This window comes from Anguilla rostrata, chromosome 15, assembly GCF_018555375.3.
Source record: "Anguilla rostrata isolate EN2019 chromosome 15, ASM1855537v3, whole genome shotgun sequence".
Classification (NCBI taxonomy): domain Eukaryota; kingdom Metazoa; phylum Chordata; class Actinopteri; order Anguilliformes; family Anguillidae; genus Anguilla; species Anguilla rostrata.
In genome coordinates, this window is record NC_057947.1 from 5136430 (window position 1) to 5154156 (window position 17727).

The 17727-nt window shown below is 46.3% G+C and overlaps 3 protein-coding genes across 5 annotated transcripts in view; 2 read left to right on the top strand and 1 right to left on the bottom strand.

Annotated features, from left to right (window-relative positions):
• The first annotated feature begins 63 nt into the window (after positions 1-63).
• eef1b2 (eukaryotic translation elongation factor 1 beta 2) lies at positions 64-2929 on the top strand. 2 transcript variants are annotated; one of them, XM_064311617.1, is made up of 6 exons: positions 64-223; positions 968-1090; positions 1279-1399; positions 2021-2087; positions 2357-2482; positions 2730-2929. In XM_064311617.1, the coding sequence occupies exons 1-6, from the start codon at positions 144-146 to the stop codon at positions 2882-2884; spliced, it is 672 nt and encodes a 223-aa protein (XP_064167687.1). In that variant the 5' UTR covers positions 64-143; the 3' UTR covers positions 2885-2929. The 2 variants fall into 2 exon arrangements, with proteins under 2 accessions (XP_064167687.1, XP_064167688.1); XM_064311618.1 differs by having other exon boundaries at positions 1030-1090.
• Positions 2930-4757: 1828 nt separating this feature from the next.
• Positions 4758-9074, bottom strand: LOC135241340 (chemerin-like receptor 2). Of its 2 annotated transcripts, XM_064311615.1 has the most exons (3): positions 8868-9073; positions 8040-8146; positions 4758-7872 (listed from the first exon to the last, which is right to left on the bottom strand). In XM_064311615.1, exon 3 carries the CDS (start codon positions 7817-7819, stop codon positions 6758-6760), a length of 1062 nt encoding a protein of 353 aa, XP_064167685.1. In that variant the 5' UTR covers positions 7820-7872; positions 8040-8146; positions 8868-9073; the 3' UTR covers positions 4758-6757. The 2 variants fall into 2 exon arrangements, with proteins under 2 accessions (XP_064167685.1, XP_064167686.1); XM_064311616.1 differs by lacking the exon at positions 8040-8146 and having other exon boundaries at positions 8868-9074.
• Positions 9075-11407: 2333 nt separating this feature from the next.
• Positions 11408-17727, top strand: part of LOC135241256 (disintegrin and metalloproteinase domain-containing protein 23-like) — a 34219-nt gene continuing 27899 nt past the window's right edge. Inside the window, 3 exon segments of the mRNA XM_064311490.1 lie at positions 11408-14242; positions 15183-15394; positions 16370-16446. Of these exon segments, the coding sequence (XP_064167560.1) occupies positions 14164-14242; positions 15183-15394; positions 16370-16446 (368 nt within the window). The 5' untranslated portion in view covers positions 11408-14163.

Below are 17727 nucleotides of genomic sequence, written 5' to 3' on the forward strand. Positions count from 1 at the left end.
GTGATACAGGTTGTGGTTTAAGAGGAGGAGCTTGCAGTCGTCATCGGTATAAAGTGTCTTGCTCCACCGTCATTCTTTCCTTGTCCCTTCTTGCGATCTTGTAGAGTGTTGGTTGACACGTGGTCTGCATCAGTTAAAACAAAATGGGCTTCGGAGATCTGAAAACCCCTTCTGGACTTAAAGTCTTGAATGACTTTTTGGCCGACAAAAGTTATATTGAAGGGTGGGTATCGTTGCTTAAAATATTTATGTTCGCTAGGCTGTGGTTAGTGCAGTAAGAATGCATGGTGTGGAAGCTTGAGTTTGCTGACGTATTAGCATTTTAGCTTCCAGTTCTTAGGTCTGTGTTTTGTATGTATACTCGATACCTGGCTAGTTAGGAACGTGTCATGAATAACTGGCCGATCTTTCCGAACATCCTTAAAATTATTTCATGCATATCAGTTTAACATTAATGCATTTCCTGCTAATTTGATAGCGGCGCTGTCTCGAGGCCCAACAGGCCTGAAATCTAGCGTGTTCTTTCCACGCTGCGCTAACGTTATAGCTACCAAAGTTACAGTTCGGAATTTTCGTACATTTTCCGAACCGATCTGACCTTTCTATTTAAATTGAATGTAACTTGTATTACACCATATGCTTTCGTATTCTTACGCTATGAGCGTTTGGCATGAACTACTTGACTATGCTGTATGTGTGACAGTGTAGCATTTAGCTAGCAAATTCGTACAGACTCGCACATGGAAATGAATACGTTTTCAGTCCTATAAGCTAATCAGAATGGGTTCTAGTCCTTTCTACGCCAAGCTACAATTTCAGTAGGTAGCTACAGTTTAAATATGCGGATATCATTTAATTGTTCGTTTGACATTACGGTGTCACTTATTATATATTCATTTATTTTTTTCTTTCCCTGTCAGAATTGCGTGTGGTGTCCGTTTCTCGCTGATCTGCTGATTTTTGGCAGGTATGTGCCGTCCCAGGCTGATATTGCTGTTTTTGATGCCCTCTCTGGTGCCCCCTCTGCAGACCTCTGCCATGCCCTGCGCTGGTACAACCACATTAAGTCCTACCAGAAGGAGAAGTCCAGGTGCGTACTGCCTACAGTGACACAAACCTCTGGTTATAATTACGTTGGGCTGAGTGATGATTCTTTTCACCATCTTTCGCCTGAATGTGTGATGCACACCCTTACCTCTCTGATCAGCCCAGGGTGTGCTCTGCTGCAGCTGCCTGTGCTGTGCTCTGGTCCTGACTGCCCCCCTCTCTCCCCCACAGCCTTCCTGGGGTGAAGAAGGCTCTCGTACAGTACGGCCCTGCGGGAGTGGAGGATGCCACAGAATCCAAAGACGACGATGACGACGACGACATCGATCTGTTCGGCTCTGACGATGAGGAGGTTAGCAGCTTTGGGGAGCCGGGGCATTATGGCCGTACTCCAGATTCACTCAACCTCGTTTGTGTCTGCTACTCTACAGGGATGCGATTGTTCCTTATTGCTCCCGATTAATCAGGAAGTGCTGATTTTTTCAGTCCCCAAATTTCTCGGCCAGAGGCATTGGACTTCAAGAGCCTTTGCGCTCTATGGAATTAGCAGCTGATTCTGTGTGTGTTTGGCACCGAAGCTGAATACTAGTAGCCCCCATAGGGATTTACAGTCTCAATATCCATAACCTGATTAATTGGGGGGGGGGGGGGGGGACAGGAATGATCGCCTACCTGATTTCGCACTTGAGATGTGTTAATCCACACAGTGGCTGTGTGATGCTTGTTATCGGTGCTCCTCAGATTGTCTGTGGAGAAGATGACGAGCCGACTTCACTTGTAAAGATCTGAGCCTGGCTTTGATTTTCAACCGCGTTGTGTGTGTGTGTGTCGCTGGTTAAATGAGGATTTAATTCACCATCTTTCGACTGATGTTGTGATGGATTCTTATTCTTCTGATTTCGAACCAGCAGTCGGCGCTGCGCCACTGTTGCCTCTTTCCCATTCCTCCCATAATGCCTCGATGTTTCCACAGGAGAGCGCAGAAGCCAAGAGGCTGAAGGATGAGAGACTGGCTGCGTACAACGAAAAGAAGTCCAAAAGTAGGTTGAGTGCACGTTTTAAAACAATGTACTCTCGAGTTTACAGTGACTTGCTGTCAGCTGGTGCTATGATGATCCTTTCACCATCTTTCGGCTGAGTTGTGATGGACACTTATTTGAATCTGATCGCCAGCAGCACTGAAGTCACATTTTTTTACCATGTTCTCTGCTCCTGATTGTGCTGTAAATGAGTGAGAGCTGAAGGCCTGGATGCCTCCCGAGCGCTGCTTCTGAGCGCTTCACGCTCGGTGTTTCTCCTCCGCCCACAGAGCCAGCGCTCATCGCAAAGTCGTCCATCCTGCTGGACGTGAAGCCGTGGGACGACGAGACGGACATGGCCAAGCTGGAGGAGTGCGTGAGGAGCGTCCACATGGACGGGCTGCTGTGGGGGTCCTGTAAGTGTGCTGTGTGTGTGTGCATCAGTCAGAATGGCTTAAAATGGGCTCTTCGGCTAATCTTTGCTTGCCTTATGAGCTGAAGCAAAACCTTGCCTTCCTGCGCTAGAGAAAAAGGTCAATTATTTAATTCCCATTTAAATGTCAATACCAAGTATTGTTACTAGGTTGGGTTCAGCTTTGCCAAGTTTTATAGAAAATTTCAGGTATTGTGACTGGACCCAGAAATGTGTGTTTTCCCCTCCAGCCAAGCTGGTCCCTGTGGGCTACGGCATCAAGAAGCTGCAGATCCAGTGTGTTGTGGAGGATGACAAGGTTGGGACTGACCAGCTGGAGGAGCAGATCACCGCCTTCGATGACTATGTCCAGTCCATGGATGTTGCTGCCTTCAACAAGATCTAACCAACCCCGCTGCTGTCATGCAATAAAAGCACTTAAAATGCAAAATTCTCTCTCGGGTGGGCTTTTTTTGGGAGGGGGGGTGATGAGGTGGTGGATGTAGGAATTGTTGGTTTGATAGTTAACCAATCTTGGTAAGTTAAGGTTGTTAAACTGCCATCATTTTGTTTTAATTGGATGTATCACTTTATGGAGTTTAACAAAAAGTTGGCCCTGGCAATGGGCCCCTTCCAATCACTTATTTTACCTCCTGGCATCCCCACGTCATTTCCTTACCCCTCTGCTCCTCTGAATGGAGGACGCAAAGATGAGACGCGAGTATAGAGCAATCAGGAACAGTGTATTGGGCAAATTAAGTGTGCTTGTTCGGCTGAGCGTCTGTTTGAAACCAAATCAATTGCAGATGTGGATTTATCATTTATACATCTCTCGTTCCAAAAGATTTCAGCCGAGGATGCACTTCCTTGCTGAAGTATCCTTCGGTGGCCTCCTAGCTCCTTCAAGGAGCATTTAATGGGTTGGAATGTCCTTTAAGATGGCGGAGCTCGATCGATTGCCGCGTCAGTCGAAGACTGAGTAACTGAGAACGGATGAGTCATTTGAAGGAGCCCAGTGTTTGTGCCCCCATGCCAACTTCATTAACGGTTGCTATAGGGGCATTTGTGACTGGTTTAAAATAAGATTGTTCCGTTGAAAGCAACTCAAAGTTGCTGGTTACTGTGACTGTTCCTAGAGGCTGTAGGTTTAGACACAGCTGTAGTGTTCATTTGTTCAGTTTGTGCAGTTCAATTTTGTGTTGGTTTGGTACTATCCTTGAGCACAGTTGTCTTATGCTGAAATTGAAATTAAACGTCAATTTTTCAAAGGTAATCTGGTGGTGCCCATGCGTACAGCCTCTGGAGGCATAATTTCACTTTACAAGCTGCTTGATTACTTCGGTTACTTGCTTTAAACCGCGATAGCCGGCCGGTCATTGGGGAACTCTGGTATTTGAAGTCATTAATTGCGCGCGAACTGTCGTAGCCAATTAAACTTGAATGTTTAAAAAAATAAAATAAGAATCAGGCGTAATCCGAAAAAATTCTTCCATTAATTAACTAGCTCTGTGTTCTGCAACAATGTGTAGATAATTTAAATTGTTTCCCCTTATATTTGCTGCCCAAGCGGGGGCTTTGTATATACAAACCCCTCCCCAATCTGGAATGTCCGATCGTCTGCAACCGCACCCACGTTCCATGCGCGAACCACCCTGCAAGTTCGGGAGATATGGGATATTTACGGTTCTCGTAAGCGTGCTGTCCACCAGCCGTTTATTTTCGCAGCAAAACTCGCATTTTATAGTGGTGTTGAAGGAAGTTGTTTTAAGTCCTGAGACCCAGCCGAAGAGAAGTTCTAAATATTTTTTTTTTTTGAGATTGCATAATGTGTCTTGGATGACAAACATGTTTCAGTGAAAATATTTTAGTGAATGTCCTTGTGTAAGTTTCAGCATAGAATATATGGATTTTGCGAATAAGATCCAAGATCTGAATGGCCAGCTTTTAGGAGAGTACGTGGCTTTAACTAGCAGTAACGCCCTTATCGGCCAATGGGGGTCGCTCTTGGGCGACGAAACGCGGATCTCAATGCGATTGAACCGGCGGAACCCTCCCAATTGTGTGTCACCATGTGAAGTTTCCCCGTGTGTGAATAATCAGCACGTGACACCAGCCATAAATTTCTAAAAACGTCATTGAATTTCTGTGTTTTTGGCGGTGCAGCACGTTCTTATTGTTTTGGGATAATTGGCAGGGATTGCCAGTTATGCAAGAGTCCTGTTTAATTTGGTTCAATGCAGATTTTAAAAACGGCTTGACAATTGGACCAAACACAAATCTATTTTAACACGTTTTATTTGTACCAAAAATATTTGTACTACATGTGTTTAATATCACAACTAACAGCAAGACAGGAATGACAGGAAAATGCTAACAATCTGACATTTGTATTTTTGTATGATTTCTGTTGCTGGCAAGGTTCAAATGTGTCTGCCAAATGACATAAAACGTTGCCTTTGTCATAAATTCAGTCATTTTTTACAAGCCAGCTTGATGCCTGTATTCTGTGTGTTTGTGTTTCAGCTTTATGGGTATGTGAGAATGGGCTCACACACATTAAATATAGTTTGAATAGAGTGCAAGTATTACACTGGAAGAGTTCTGTTGAAGTAGTATGTAAGGTGTGAGGTACACACACAAGGCTGTATAGTATAATATTTTTACTTGGAGTGTTCTGCTGCCTCGGTCTTCTGCTACCCTCTGGGAATCATTTAGGACTGCAAATGGCAAGTCTTCTGTCCAAAGTTTACTCTAATAAGACAAATAAGACTGGTGTGATGTTTGCTTTTCTGTTTATTTTGTTGACTGAGTGGATTTTTTGAGTTTATAGGAACTTGCAGACTAATGCCTCACAACAAGAAGGATCCTTACTGTGTGGAGTTTGCACGTGGCTGTGTGGGTTTCCTCCGGGTACTCCACTTTCCTCCCCTACAGTCCAAAGATATGCAAGTTTGGTTCAGTGGAGCGTCTAATTTGCCCCTAGGTATGAGGGTGTGAGTGAATGTCTGGTGTGAGTGCTCTGCAATGGATTAGCGACCTGTCCAGGGTGCATTCCTGCCTCTCGCCCAATGCATGCTGGTATAGGCTCCAGCCCCCTGCAACCCTGACCAGGAATAAGCAGGTTCGATTATGGATGGATGGTTGCAGTCTAAGTTGTGGTTTATATGCCTATGTACTTCATAATATAAAGTTACAGATTTGTTTATAATTATATTTGTATTGTTTATAAGTTTGTTTATATGCCTATGTACTTCATAATACAAAGTTACAGATTTGTTTATAATGATATTTGTTTGTATTGTTTATATCCTCTTAATGAATTTCTGGGAATAAAATGGGTATTTCTTATTTATATAACTGGAAGAAAAAAAAAGAATTCTCTTCACGTCATAGTGTTTTAAGTAAAGGCTAATTAATTCCAGGAGTGACTGTGAGGCCATGCAGCCGTTTCCAAGCGGAGGGGGGGACAACAGGAAATGGCTGAAACTCCACTGAAAACAGTGAGTCTGGAGGTGCTTTGGTTTCTCGCCAAATATCAGAACAAATCGGGTTTGGGAGACCAAAGGGTCCCGCATTTTATCTTAAACTGTAGGTGATGGAACTAGGAATGGTAGGAAGCACATTCAGAGGAATGTATGCATATGTAGTCGTAAAGTCTAAGCAGAGTGTGTAATCAGCCTATGTTCAGCATGCATATGCCTGTGTAAGCAGTAACCTGCTTACTTAAAGAGGAGTTTGCATGTAGTCTTTAGTAATTAATTTGATTAAAATAAAAAAAATAAAAATCAAATTAAAAATACATTTGCCATAATAAATGATTGCTTAAAATTTGACATCTATGGTAGTTTAAAAATTGTATTGCTGGTAGGTTGCATTTAAATGGTATACAAGTGGCAAATAATTTTGGAAACTGATTTTGGAATATTTGTCAAAATATTAGAGGCTTTGTTCTAGAAATGTGTAGAATTTCTTGAAATATTACTGAATTAATTTCTACTTCCTATCATTCAAATTAATTCCAATATTAAAAAAAAACTTCAACGTCAATTCATAAACTAAATTGGAATGAACTCAAAAGTTCAGAACTCACCCCGACCCTGTTACCTATGCAGTACGTGTGCAGAATAAGCCTGTAGATATTTAGTGTATGTGCGCACATGTAATGTGTATGCGCATATGTTTACGCAGATTATATGAGCAGAGTACATGTGCCGATGCAGGGCGTGTATGACCGTCCACACAGAGTCCGCAGTGGCGCTGCTCTGTACCCCTGCGGGGGTCACACACAGGTGTGCGCGGGGGGCTCCTCCGTGGCCCCGCTGCCCGGGACCGACATGGACTGCGTGCCGGAGATGGACTGGCTGAGCTCCCGCAGCGAGCGCTTGGTGAGGTCCAGGCAGGAGCGCCGGACTATGCGACGGGCCTTGGTGCCCAGCAGCACGTAGAGCACTGGGTTGACGCAGCTGTTGAAGAAGGCCAGGCTGGTGGCCAGCGGGAAGCCCGTCTGCAGCACCGCGTGCAGCCGCGTGGACGAGTGCACGGTCAGCTCCATCACGCTGAAGACGTGGAAGGGCGCCCAGCACAGGAAGAAGGCCAGCACCACCGCCAGCACCGTCCTGGAGAAGCTGGACATGCGGGCGGCGCCGGACCGCCGGACCCGCAGCACGATCAGGGCGCCGCTCGCGCTGATGGCGGCGAAGGGGACGAGGAAGCCCACCACCGTGCGCACCGTCACCATGGCGAAGTGCACGTGCGGGCCGCTGAAGTTGTTGTAGCAGACCACCTCGTGGCGCAGCTCGATCGTCTCCCGGAAGAGCAGGGAGGGGCAGCTGAGGAGCAGGGCCAGGGCCCAGACGCCCACGCACACGGACCACGCCCGCTCCACCGTGCGCGTCCTCCGCGCCCAGCTCGGGTGCACCAGCGACACGTAGCGGTCCACGCTGAGGACCGTGAGGAACAGCACGCTGGCGTACATGTTGGTCACCGACACGAACGAGTTGAGTTTGCACACGGCCTGGCCGAACCTCCAGTGGAAGTCCTGCAGGACGTAGTCGATGGAGACGGGCAGGAAGAGCACGAACACGAAGTCCGCGATGGCCAGGTTCAGGAGCCACACGCTGTTCACCGTCCGCTTGGTCTTGAAGGCCGTCACCCAGATGACCAGCCCGTTGCCCAGGACGCCCAGCACGAAGGCCACAATGTAGACGACCACCGAGAGGATGTGCAGTGCCTCCCTCTGGTCATAACCTCGCTCACCCCTCTCAAACTCCCCGTAGTCAAAGTCCTCGTAGTACATGAAGTCGTGGCTGCCATTCGAAAAGCCTTCTAAATGATCGTCCATCGCTGGCCTTCTCCTGACGTGTCACAAGAAATTCTGTGACCTCAAACGAGAACCTAAAAGGAGAAATGACTTGCTCTGATTTTCAGAGAAGCAAAGCTTTCATCCAAATCGTGCGTTCACTGTCCTTCAGATTCTGATCTAAACCTTCAGTATACAGCGTCTGTCAAGTCTCTCACAAATATCTTCTATCTGATCCAGTACACAGAGCTTGCTTTCTCACCTGTTGGGCAGCGTGTGTGAGTTTGTACTCCTCCTCCTACTCTGCTCTTCCCTTTTCTTCAGTGTTGCCCCTTTCAGTTCCGAATTCCTTCAGAAACCACTGATCCGCTATCAGGACAGGGAATTGAGAACTTGTTGAATGGGAACATGTTGTCATGAGCAGTGCCAGATGTTACAGCGAGGAGACTGGCCTCACCCAAAGCGCATGCCCACACTCGCTCTGAATTAGCCTGAACACAGTCTCCTCACTACCCCACCCCATGCTCTGTACCTTAGACCCCAAAAATGCTGAACACACATTCAAATGATACGAAGCCCCTATCCCCCCACCCTATGACTACTTTAACCGCAAGACCTGAATAAGCACCAGCAAGCGCCCACATTCCCACCCCTGTAACCAAAGTGCATGAGTTCAAGTCCAAGAACAGTCTGACGATGGACGCAAGGTATGATCGGCTCCTACTCCTATAAGATCCGCTCTGGAGAAAACAACTTGCATATAAATTCCACACCAAGTCATTTTTTTCTTGCAGTCTATCGCCTCTCCTTAGTTATCACTATTATGTAATTATAGCCTACTATATTGTATTTCGACTGACTGTTCCACTCCCCGACCAATATTATTATTTTTTGGTTCAACCAATACAATGAGAAATGAAACCCCAGAATGCAAACTCAAGTAATTTTAGAAAAAGTAAAAAACAGTTGTGCGCAGCGATCTCTTTAATCGCAGCGAGTAACGGTTTGTTTCCGAAAAATATATTTGATGCGCGGAGTGAAGCCTTCGTAGCAATTAAAATGATACAGTGTGTCTCAGTAAAATACTTACTCTTCTCAGCAGACAGTGAATTTCCCCTTTAGGATGTTTTCTTCTCGGTGTCAGTACGACAAAGATAAGAAAAGGAACTAAAACGGTTACTTTCAGATGTGGTATAAAAAGCTTATGTCCAGTACCCGCGGCTTTATAAGTCCGCACAGAAGCGTGTCACAATGTGGAGGCACTCTTATTTCTCCTTTAAGTAGGCGCGATCCCCTGATGCGCGTTCCCGTCGGTATGTCGGAAAAGAAAACGGGCCTCACGTTGTGATTAAGTGTCTAGGCATTTGGAGAAAGTTTGAAGCTCAGTACCGGTGGTGAGGACGCATTTGCAGCTCTTATAAAATAATATTAAAGAAATAAAGATTTTGATTTAAAAATTATATCAAAGAGTCTGTGGACGCGACCAGTGTTACAGGATGAGAGAAAAGGGTAAAGGAGCCTTTAGTTGTAATTGTTAATGGTCGTGGAACACATTGCAAAAACACTTGGAGCTGGAGAATCTTGTATCTGTTTCGGAGTATAAATACTTGCACACTTGTGATGCTTTTAGATTAGGCTAGATGTACATGCAATAGCATAATATTTGCGTAAATTGTAGATTTTAATTGCATTAAAAGTGTAGATTGGTATATTATACGTTTTCTTGCCTTGTTTCTCTTACAAAATAGACCGTTCATCTTAAGAGACTCGCTGCTGGAATAAATAGTTCGAAATGACGGAGAAAAGAGGAGAACACGGGATTTAACAAACTCTTTCCAGCTGTTTAAGATAACATCTACCCTAGAAAACTAGCGCTCTGTCTCAGTAGTGGTAGGTCCGATTCCTAGGTGGGAATTCCTCTGCTCTTGTACTCTTGAGCAAAGTATGTGATGCCCTTTTACTTCAATAAATACAAAGCTGTATAATTTGATTATTAATGAAGTTAGTTTAAATCAGTCTGGATAAGCCATCATTGTTTGTTTTTGAAGTATGGTAATTCATTACAATGAAAAAAAAAAATCAGTGGGCTTCTGATGTTGGATCAGTAGGGCGCCAGAGCGCTAGGCCGACAGCTGGACATTTCAATTACATAGGCAAATTTTTGCTGGTTATCTCTAGACCCTGGGGGGGGGGGGTTGTGGGGTTGTTGTGGGGTTGTTGTGGAAACCCAGGCGAGTGGGAGAGAGATGCTAGAACAGTGCGGGGGTTGACGATGGCCAGTGCTGTTTTATGTGTGTCTGGTCTCAGCGTGTGTGTACGAGGGAAGCGGGCCGGGGGGTATCCTGTTTGCTAACCGAAGAGCGCTCGCGCCACAAGACTGGGATTATACAGCTACTGATCCCCTCCGCGGGAGCTCCCAACCTGGGCCCGAGGCCTCCCTTCATGTGCTGGCTTCTATTCCAGCCATGTTTGCCACCTCTTAAGTGCAACAGGCTTTCGATTGCTTATAATTAGGCTCTTTTCATTTATCTTAAGGGAACAGTACTAGTACTTTCTTTGTTTTTTTTTTTTTTTTAGAACTTTGTTGAATTATAGACCGATAAAAATAAATAAATAATAAACTAATAAATAAGCAAGAAAATGAAACACCGACAGGTGAACTCGGTGGGCTCCTAACTGCGTGGAGAATAGAACGAAACCATTTGTAGAAAACGAAGAGTTCCGAGACAGCATGGGAGTAAGTCAAAGCTGCGTTGTGTTAAAATAAGTTGAAGGCAAAAAGTGGCCGCTCTTAACCACGTTTTCAACGACTTTAATTCATCAAATAATGTAACAAAAACCAGCAGACGTTGGGTGGCAGGTCTGAGTTTGAGACTGAACCGTAGCAGTCCCAACAGGACTCTGGTCCTTATCCTGGCTAACTCTCAGTAACCCGGTCTCCATCTTGCTCTGTGACGAGCCAGGCTTCGCTTCAGCCCGTTCGAGCTGGGGAGACGCCGCACGTGTACGGCACAGTTGGGCCGTGTGCCATTATTGCGTGTGCTGCATGTCTGGGGTGCACACGCGTGCGGTGTGCAGTGCTTGGACGTGCATGGCATCTAATCAGTACCGCACTATCGAATTATGTTTCCTGACTCAAAATGTAAATCTCTAGCCGAAGGCCTGTTCTAGCCATGCAGAGACAGCATATGTGCTTTTCCTTTGTCTTGCACAAGCAATTGAAACGGGATGTGTGCCTGCTCATCTCTTTGTGTTCAAGCTGGATCCTCAGATGGCACCAGAGAGCATTATGGGATTACGGAATGTAGGCATTTAGTGTTGTGCATGGTAACCCTGTGAAAGTCGAAAAGCTTTTGCAGCAGTTAGCCGGTTCATCTTTTAAATGCCCTCTCGACAGCAAGAGAAGATTACCCAGTTGAGGGGAAAGCTTTCCATTTTTCAGTGTTGTTGTCCTCCCTGTAGAGAGAGCTAAAACCAGTGCCCCAGTGCAATGATGGGGGCCACAGCGCTGATTACTGATCTGTGACTCGGAACCCACTGGGGGCTGTGGGAGGCTTGCAGGTCGGTTGCAATTAAGATGACAAGTCGAAGAGGAAAAAAAACATTTTTTTTTCGCGGAAATCATGAAATCTTACCGATCAGTTGTCAAACGGAAGTCCTGACTCAACAGAGTGAGTCTTAAGACTCCTAGTCTTCTGGCTCAATCTCCATACAAGTGTGAATGAAAAATATGTTCTTGCCCCTCTTTTCAATGTGGCAGGGGCAGGTCTTCTCTCACCACCTGGTGGCAGACTCACAGAAGCCTGGACAGGACACACACTTCCAATTGGCCTCCTTATCAGGAGGGGGGGCCATAGCAACAGCGGAAACGCAGCTAAGAATGCGTGGAATGCCTAATCCCCTTTCCTCATACTTTCCGCATACTAACTCCCTTGCTCTGGTCCTTGTTTGAGTATTACTGCAGATGTACTATATGCACATTCCCCATCTCTTTAGATGATGGAAGAGTGGCCTTGGCCCCTTCGTTTGAACAGTGTGAGAGTGACACATCCCACCAGCTTCATGTGGAAGTTTGAGCACCTCTGGTGAGCTGCAGTGAATCTTCAAGTGAACAGAGGCCGACCTGATCTGTATGTGGTACAAAGGTAATCACGACAGCTTTATGCAAACCGTAATGCATGGTTACTATTTATATGCATTTAGCAGATTCTGATGTTTTATGTTTTACAACATAGATACATTGTTTTTTACAGTCAATCATCACCTCTTTTTTTCCAAAAAAGTACTTTTGTTAAGGGTATACTGAGTAAGCATAAGTGTTGCATATTTTTGAATACATACCTATGGAAGTGTCGTGTGTCAGATTTACTGGCTGGGAAACCAGCTTTTCCCCAGTTAACACCTCATTTTTGTCTGTATTCTGAGGTCAACATAGTGTTCATAATCTCTTCCTCTCATGTTAAGACGTTGCATAGCAGGCATTCAGCAATATCTCATCCTGCATTACTACATATTTTTGGTGTACTTTAGCTCTACTGAGTTTTTATACCATTGGCCAGTCTGCAGAGTCCAGTCTGTCTGTGATGCAGTTTAGGGCGTGTTCAGCATTGCTGTCCTAACACAATGTCATAGCTGAGTGAGTGTTCAGTGATGGTGTCTGTTCTCTCACATCCTAGACCTACAAAAGCTCCTGCTCCTGGTGCTAATGTGCAGTGCTATTTTAGGCTCTTATCCCTGGTGAATAATAATCACAGATTGCTCCCCCTGCAGTCAAGGGGGAGGAATAACCTTACACGCGAGGTCATCGCCATCAACTAGGGCTAGGCTGTTTGGCTTACTGAAGGTGTTCGTGAGCTGATATTGCCTTCTGATCAAACATATTTGACCATTTTGTTTTTGTGTGGGACCTGAGTGGACTCTGTCACGCGAAACATGTAACGTGCATATTGCGTCACAGGCTACTTGAAAAGTACACAGAGAATGCTGATTGGCTGTGTTCATGAAGCAGTGCAGACACCTGTCTCTCTGCCGGCCCCCCGCCCAACACTGCGACAGCGCGGACCGGCGCGGCTGGCCAGGAAGCACGCTGTCATGGGGCAGATCTTGCTTCTTCAACACAGGATCACACGAATCCACTGTGTCTGACACAGGGAGACGGGGAGAGACTGTCTATAGGCTACATATTCTCAGTGACATCTTAAGTCTCATTTTAAAACTGAGTCGTAGGTTGTGCGAAGCTGGCGTCCTGGCTATAGAAACACTCATGCCGTCACGTCAGAATAGTTGGCTAGTAGGCATCCATATCCACGGTGATCTGTATAGTAGCCTACATTATTGCGTATTTTCGATATTTAGCTGAACGCGGTGTTTATTGCTGACAGGAAATGCTGAAGTATTCCGATGAACCATTATTCTCACGGGGACAACGGTAGCTCCCCAAAACTATGTTTTAGGCCCGTTTCTACTTGAACAGTTATTGCTGTCAGGCTTTTGGAAGATTAGTAAGTGTTTAATAGAAAAACGCGTTCCTAGCGCTTCACTGAACTAATGCTTAAATTTCAGGAGGAAACAGCTGAGAAAATGCTATATATAAAACACTTGCATAAAAAACGTGTCTTGTTAACATAATATTACTGTTATGTTGCTTGCTCTAGTTCTAAACTGTGTGCTCAAAAGAAATATAGAATTCACTGAGGGAACAATGCCTGTCCCTCCAACTAAAGTAGCATACTTTTATTTTTAACACCACAAAGTCTGGGGGAATAAAACAGAACAATTTGAAATAAATTCAAATGTTTGCTTTTCGTTCATAACACCACCTGTCTATCCGACAATGTTGCTAACTACTAAATTACTTGATCTTATTTTGTGGAAGCCACATCAAGCCTTATAATAGTACTAATTTATTAGAAGGGTTTTTGAGCGTTGGGTGTGAGGCGCGTGTGAGAGCAACGTCAGGGCGGGGGAAGTCCCCGCGTTTTGAACGGATCTCTGGGCTCCGCGGAGTAGGCTACTGGCTCCAGCATGAGCGTGAACTGAGCCCTGGGGTGTGAAGGATCCCGTGTGCACGCGCCCGAGTGTACGAATGCGTGTGAGGGTGTGGAGGAAAGTAAAGGGGGGAGGGATGGCGGATAATTTAGCAAAACGAGCCGCACAGCACTTGCGCGGTTGTAAGCATCAGGAGGAGCTGGCTGGTTGATCTCCACTGGCTGGCCACCGCCTTCCATCCCCTATTCCCCCGCCCGCTGCCGCAAGACTCATCTTTTTTATCGCAGGATACATAAAGAATTTGACATCGACAGCTTCTCTGCCTTAGCAATGCACCTTTCCACTGCGCTAACGTGTTATTGTTAACCTTTAAAAAAAATAACCTTCAAATATGAATCATGCATCTGATATCTTTTCCAAATCTACTCGCGAGCATCCTTGTGTCCTGGCTCCATCCACTCAGCTTAGCGTCAACGGGTAGGTCACTGTTTATTTTGCTTATTTTGTCAAGTTTAACAAAAAGGTTATCTCTTAAATTGTGTTCGGTAATTCGTAATTGTTTTGAGAAATAGTTGCATATCTCGCCGCTTGCTGCTGTCTTGTCTCGCACCGCTATTTTTGGGGGATGCGACTGCATGCGCCGGAGTGTCAGTGATGCGGTGCCTTTTTAAACAGCAGGTGACACGGGGAAGCGTTTCCACCACTTCAGCACCTTTTGTTCTTGCCCTGCTCAATTTCGCCGAGTTCGAGGCGTTAGCGCAACAAAATACTTCTTTAAGATGTCGGTGGATCCTCGCCACCTCAAAGTCCATATTTTATTATTAAGTCACATGTTATCGGCGTGAATTTATAAAAATGCGTTCCAAATGGCCTGGGACTTTCCAAAATCGTGCCGATGACTGCTATGTAGTTTCTTGGGATCTATTCGGAATTAAAATTTGAATCAATCATGTGTGATATAATAGCTGAATAAAAATATAGGCCTATGAGTGAAATTCGATGGATTACTTTGCAACGGACATGGCTTCATAGTGTTACGTTTAGTTTGTCATTGACAGCACACTGCTCAGAAACTTAGCAATGTCATTTGTTTTCTGGTGTCCCTTGTATGTCACTGTAGACATTGCCTGATAGGTTTGCCATACAGTATGCGGTTGCATGTTACCTGTCTTGTTTTTAAAAAAAATGCTTGCTCAAAATTAGCTACAGCAGCATTTCCAAAGTGCCTGCAGTCCTCAGTGCAGTAGCCATGTGTGTTTTTGTACACTGCTGTGGAGATGCGTGTGCACGTTCTGCAGCAGTACCGTGAGCTGCGGTTGACGGCATGGCGGTGTAGGGGCAGGGTGGTGTGTGCGGGGGGGAGCAGCTGGTGAACGGCGGTGTGTTGGGTGTGTTTGTGTTGCTGGGCGTTTGGCAGTGGAGAATATCGCTGTGCGGGATGCAGTGTCGGCGGAGGTGGGGCAGGACACGGCCGGGGCACGAGGCGGCGATAACCAAACCGAGCGCGGCAGCGCCGGGCGGCGCCAGATCACCTACCCGTCCCGCCTCATCTACTACCTGAACGAGGCCTCGGAGAGCACCTACCACGACCTGGACACACGCACACGGAACCAGGCCGACGACAAGCGGGTGAGTCAGCACTCCTGCTCCCGCTGCTGTGGAGTCTGCCTGCGGGGGCTGTGGGGGGTGTGTGTGTGAGCGTGCGTGTGCATGTGTGTGTGCACGTACGTGTGTTTGTCTGTGTGTCTGTATGTGTGTGTGTTTGTGCTTGTGTTGTGTTTATGGCATGTATTGTGCTTGTGAGGCGAGCATGTGCGGTGTGTGTTTGTATCAGCATTTGTGTGTGTGATGCATGATGTGTTTATGGATGTATGTGTGTGTGCAGTGGTGTGTATGTGTGTGGATGTGTGGCATATTGTGTGTGTGTTTGCACATGGATGTGTTTGTGTATGTATGTGTGTGTGCATGTGTGTTTATGTGTGCATGCCTGCGTGCATGCCTGCGTGCATGTGTGTGTGCATGTGTGTGTGCTGGTGTGTGTGTGTGTGTGTATATGTGTGTGTGCGTGTGCGATGTACTCAGGGTGCTCTGGGTGAAGCTGAGATGGAGGCTCAGCTGTGTGGCAGAAACTGCACTGCTGTTGTCCCCCTCTTTCACTGTCCTATCCCCTCACTTCTCTCTCTGCATTTCACTCTCTCTGTAATACAATCTCTCTTTATCTATAATTCCCCCCTCTCTCTCTTCCCCCCCTTTCTATCTCTCTCTCTCCTGCTTGTGAGAGTGGTGCATTATGCTTTGCGTCACACTGTCCCTGCTGAGCTGAGTGTGTGTGGAATGGACTTAGGGAGGCGTGCACCCCCCCACAAACCCCCAGCAGCAGCTGCTTTTCCTCTTCCTGTTTTGTGCAAGACACCCGCACCCCCACCCCTCACTGGGCCTTCGCCCCCGTGCCTGGAGCTGTGTGAATTTAGAGCCTCACCTGTGTGGAGTGTGTGTGTGTGTGTGTGTGTGTGCAGCATGTATGCGTGTAGTATGTATGTGTATACAGTCTCTGTGTGTACAGGTGTGTCTCCCTCCCTCCTAAATATCACTTTCTTGCTTCAGGTGATCCATCTTGCTGAAGCCACTTTCCAACTAGAGGCCTTTGGCTCCAGATTTGTACTGGACCTGAAGTTAAACAAGTAAGGACCACTGGCCATATCCATTTTACTGCTGCTCACACTCCAAATGTGCAATTGTGAACTTGCGTTCCCCCCACTGCTATTGTCTCCTCAGGTCAGTGACAGCTCTCCTGTAGCACTGTGCAGCCCGTAGGGTTAAATAGTCACCGGCACATTGGCGGGCTCTTCGGTGGACTGTATCTGCTTCAGCTGCTGTGCACCTTATGTCCTCCTGTGCTGTTCCTTAAATGGGGTGCACTGCCACCAGCCAACAGGGGTCTCTGGGTAATGATTGCCACTGATGCAGGTGTTCCCTTAGATAAGTGTTAATTGTGACCTGGTATGTTAGTGTGCAGAAGTCTTCAGCGAAATCCGGTCTTCACCAGGACTGTGATCACAGTACACAGTCACAGCCCGTACTTTGCAGGGAGAGCAAAATGCTGACGGCTTCGAGAAAATATGATGTGCATTGTGCCTGAGAAGCATGAATATTCAGGACGGGAACATCGGCGGATCAGTGAATGGAGAATGGAAAAACCCCAGACCCCTGATTATCTGACTCCCACAGAGCAGTAGTGGAGTGAATGAGAGCATTGTTTTAGTGTGTGTGTGGGTGTGCGTTTATATGTGTAGGCCAGTGTGTGCGCATGTGTGTGTGTGTGTGTGCGTTTATATGTATAGGCCTGTGTGTGTGTGTGTGTGTGTGAGAGTGTATTTGTGTGCGCGTGTGTGTGCGTTTGTGTGTGTGTGTGTGTGCGTTCATATGTATAGGCTGTGTGTGTGTGTGTGTGTGTGTGTGTGTGTGAGAGTGTATTTGTGTGCATGTGTGTGTGTTTATATGTATAGGCCTGTGTGTGTGTGTGTGTTTTATGTGCAGGGCTGCAGTAGTTCTATCAGTGCTGCAGATGAGTCTGCTGGCTCACTGCACCTGTGAGGACAGAGAGCTTTACTGCTGATACGGCATCTCCCCTGCATTTGTCACTGAGCTACAGTGAACCCCAGTGTGTGTGAGAGCCCCAGTGTGTGTGAGAGTCTCTGAATGTTTGTGAGTCACAGTGTGTGTGAGAGCTCCAGTGTGTGTGAGAGCCTCAGTGTGTTTGAGAGTCTCTGAGTGTTTGTGAGTCTCAGTGTTTGTGAGTCACAGTGTGTTTGAGAGCCTCAGTGTGTTTGAGAGTCTCTGAATGTTTGTGAGTCTCAGAGTGTTTGAGAGTCTCAGAGTGTTTAGAGTCTCGTTTTGAAGTCTCAGTGTGTTTGAGTCTCAGTGTGTTTGAGAGTCTCAGTGTGTTTGAGAGTCTCAGTGTT

Bases quoted from the DNA above. Each gene is read 5' to 3' on its own strand.
- eef1b2 (XM_064311617.1), top strand. From the start codon at position 144: ATGGGCTTCGGAGATCTGAAAACCCCTTCTGGACTTAAAGTCTTGAAT. The intron at 1,091-1,278 runs GTGCGTACTGCC...TCTCCCCCACAG, and splicing joins TACCAGAAGGAGAAGTCCAG to CCTTCCTGGGGTGAAGAAGG. The intron at 2,088-2,356 runs GTAGGTTGAGTG...CTCCGCCCACAG, and splicing joins CAACGAAAAGAAGTCCAAAA to AGCCAGCGCTCATCGCAAAG.
- LOC135241340 (XM_064311616.1), bottom strand. From the start codon at position 7,819: ATGGACGATCATTTAGAAGGCTTTTCGAATGGCAGCCACGACTTCATG.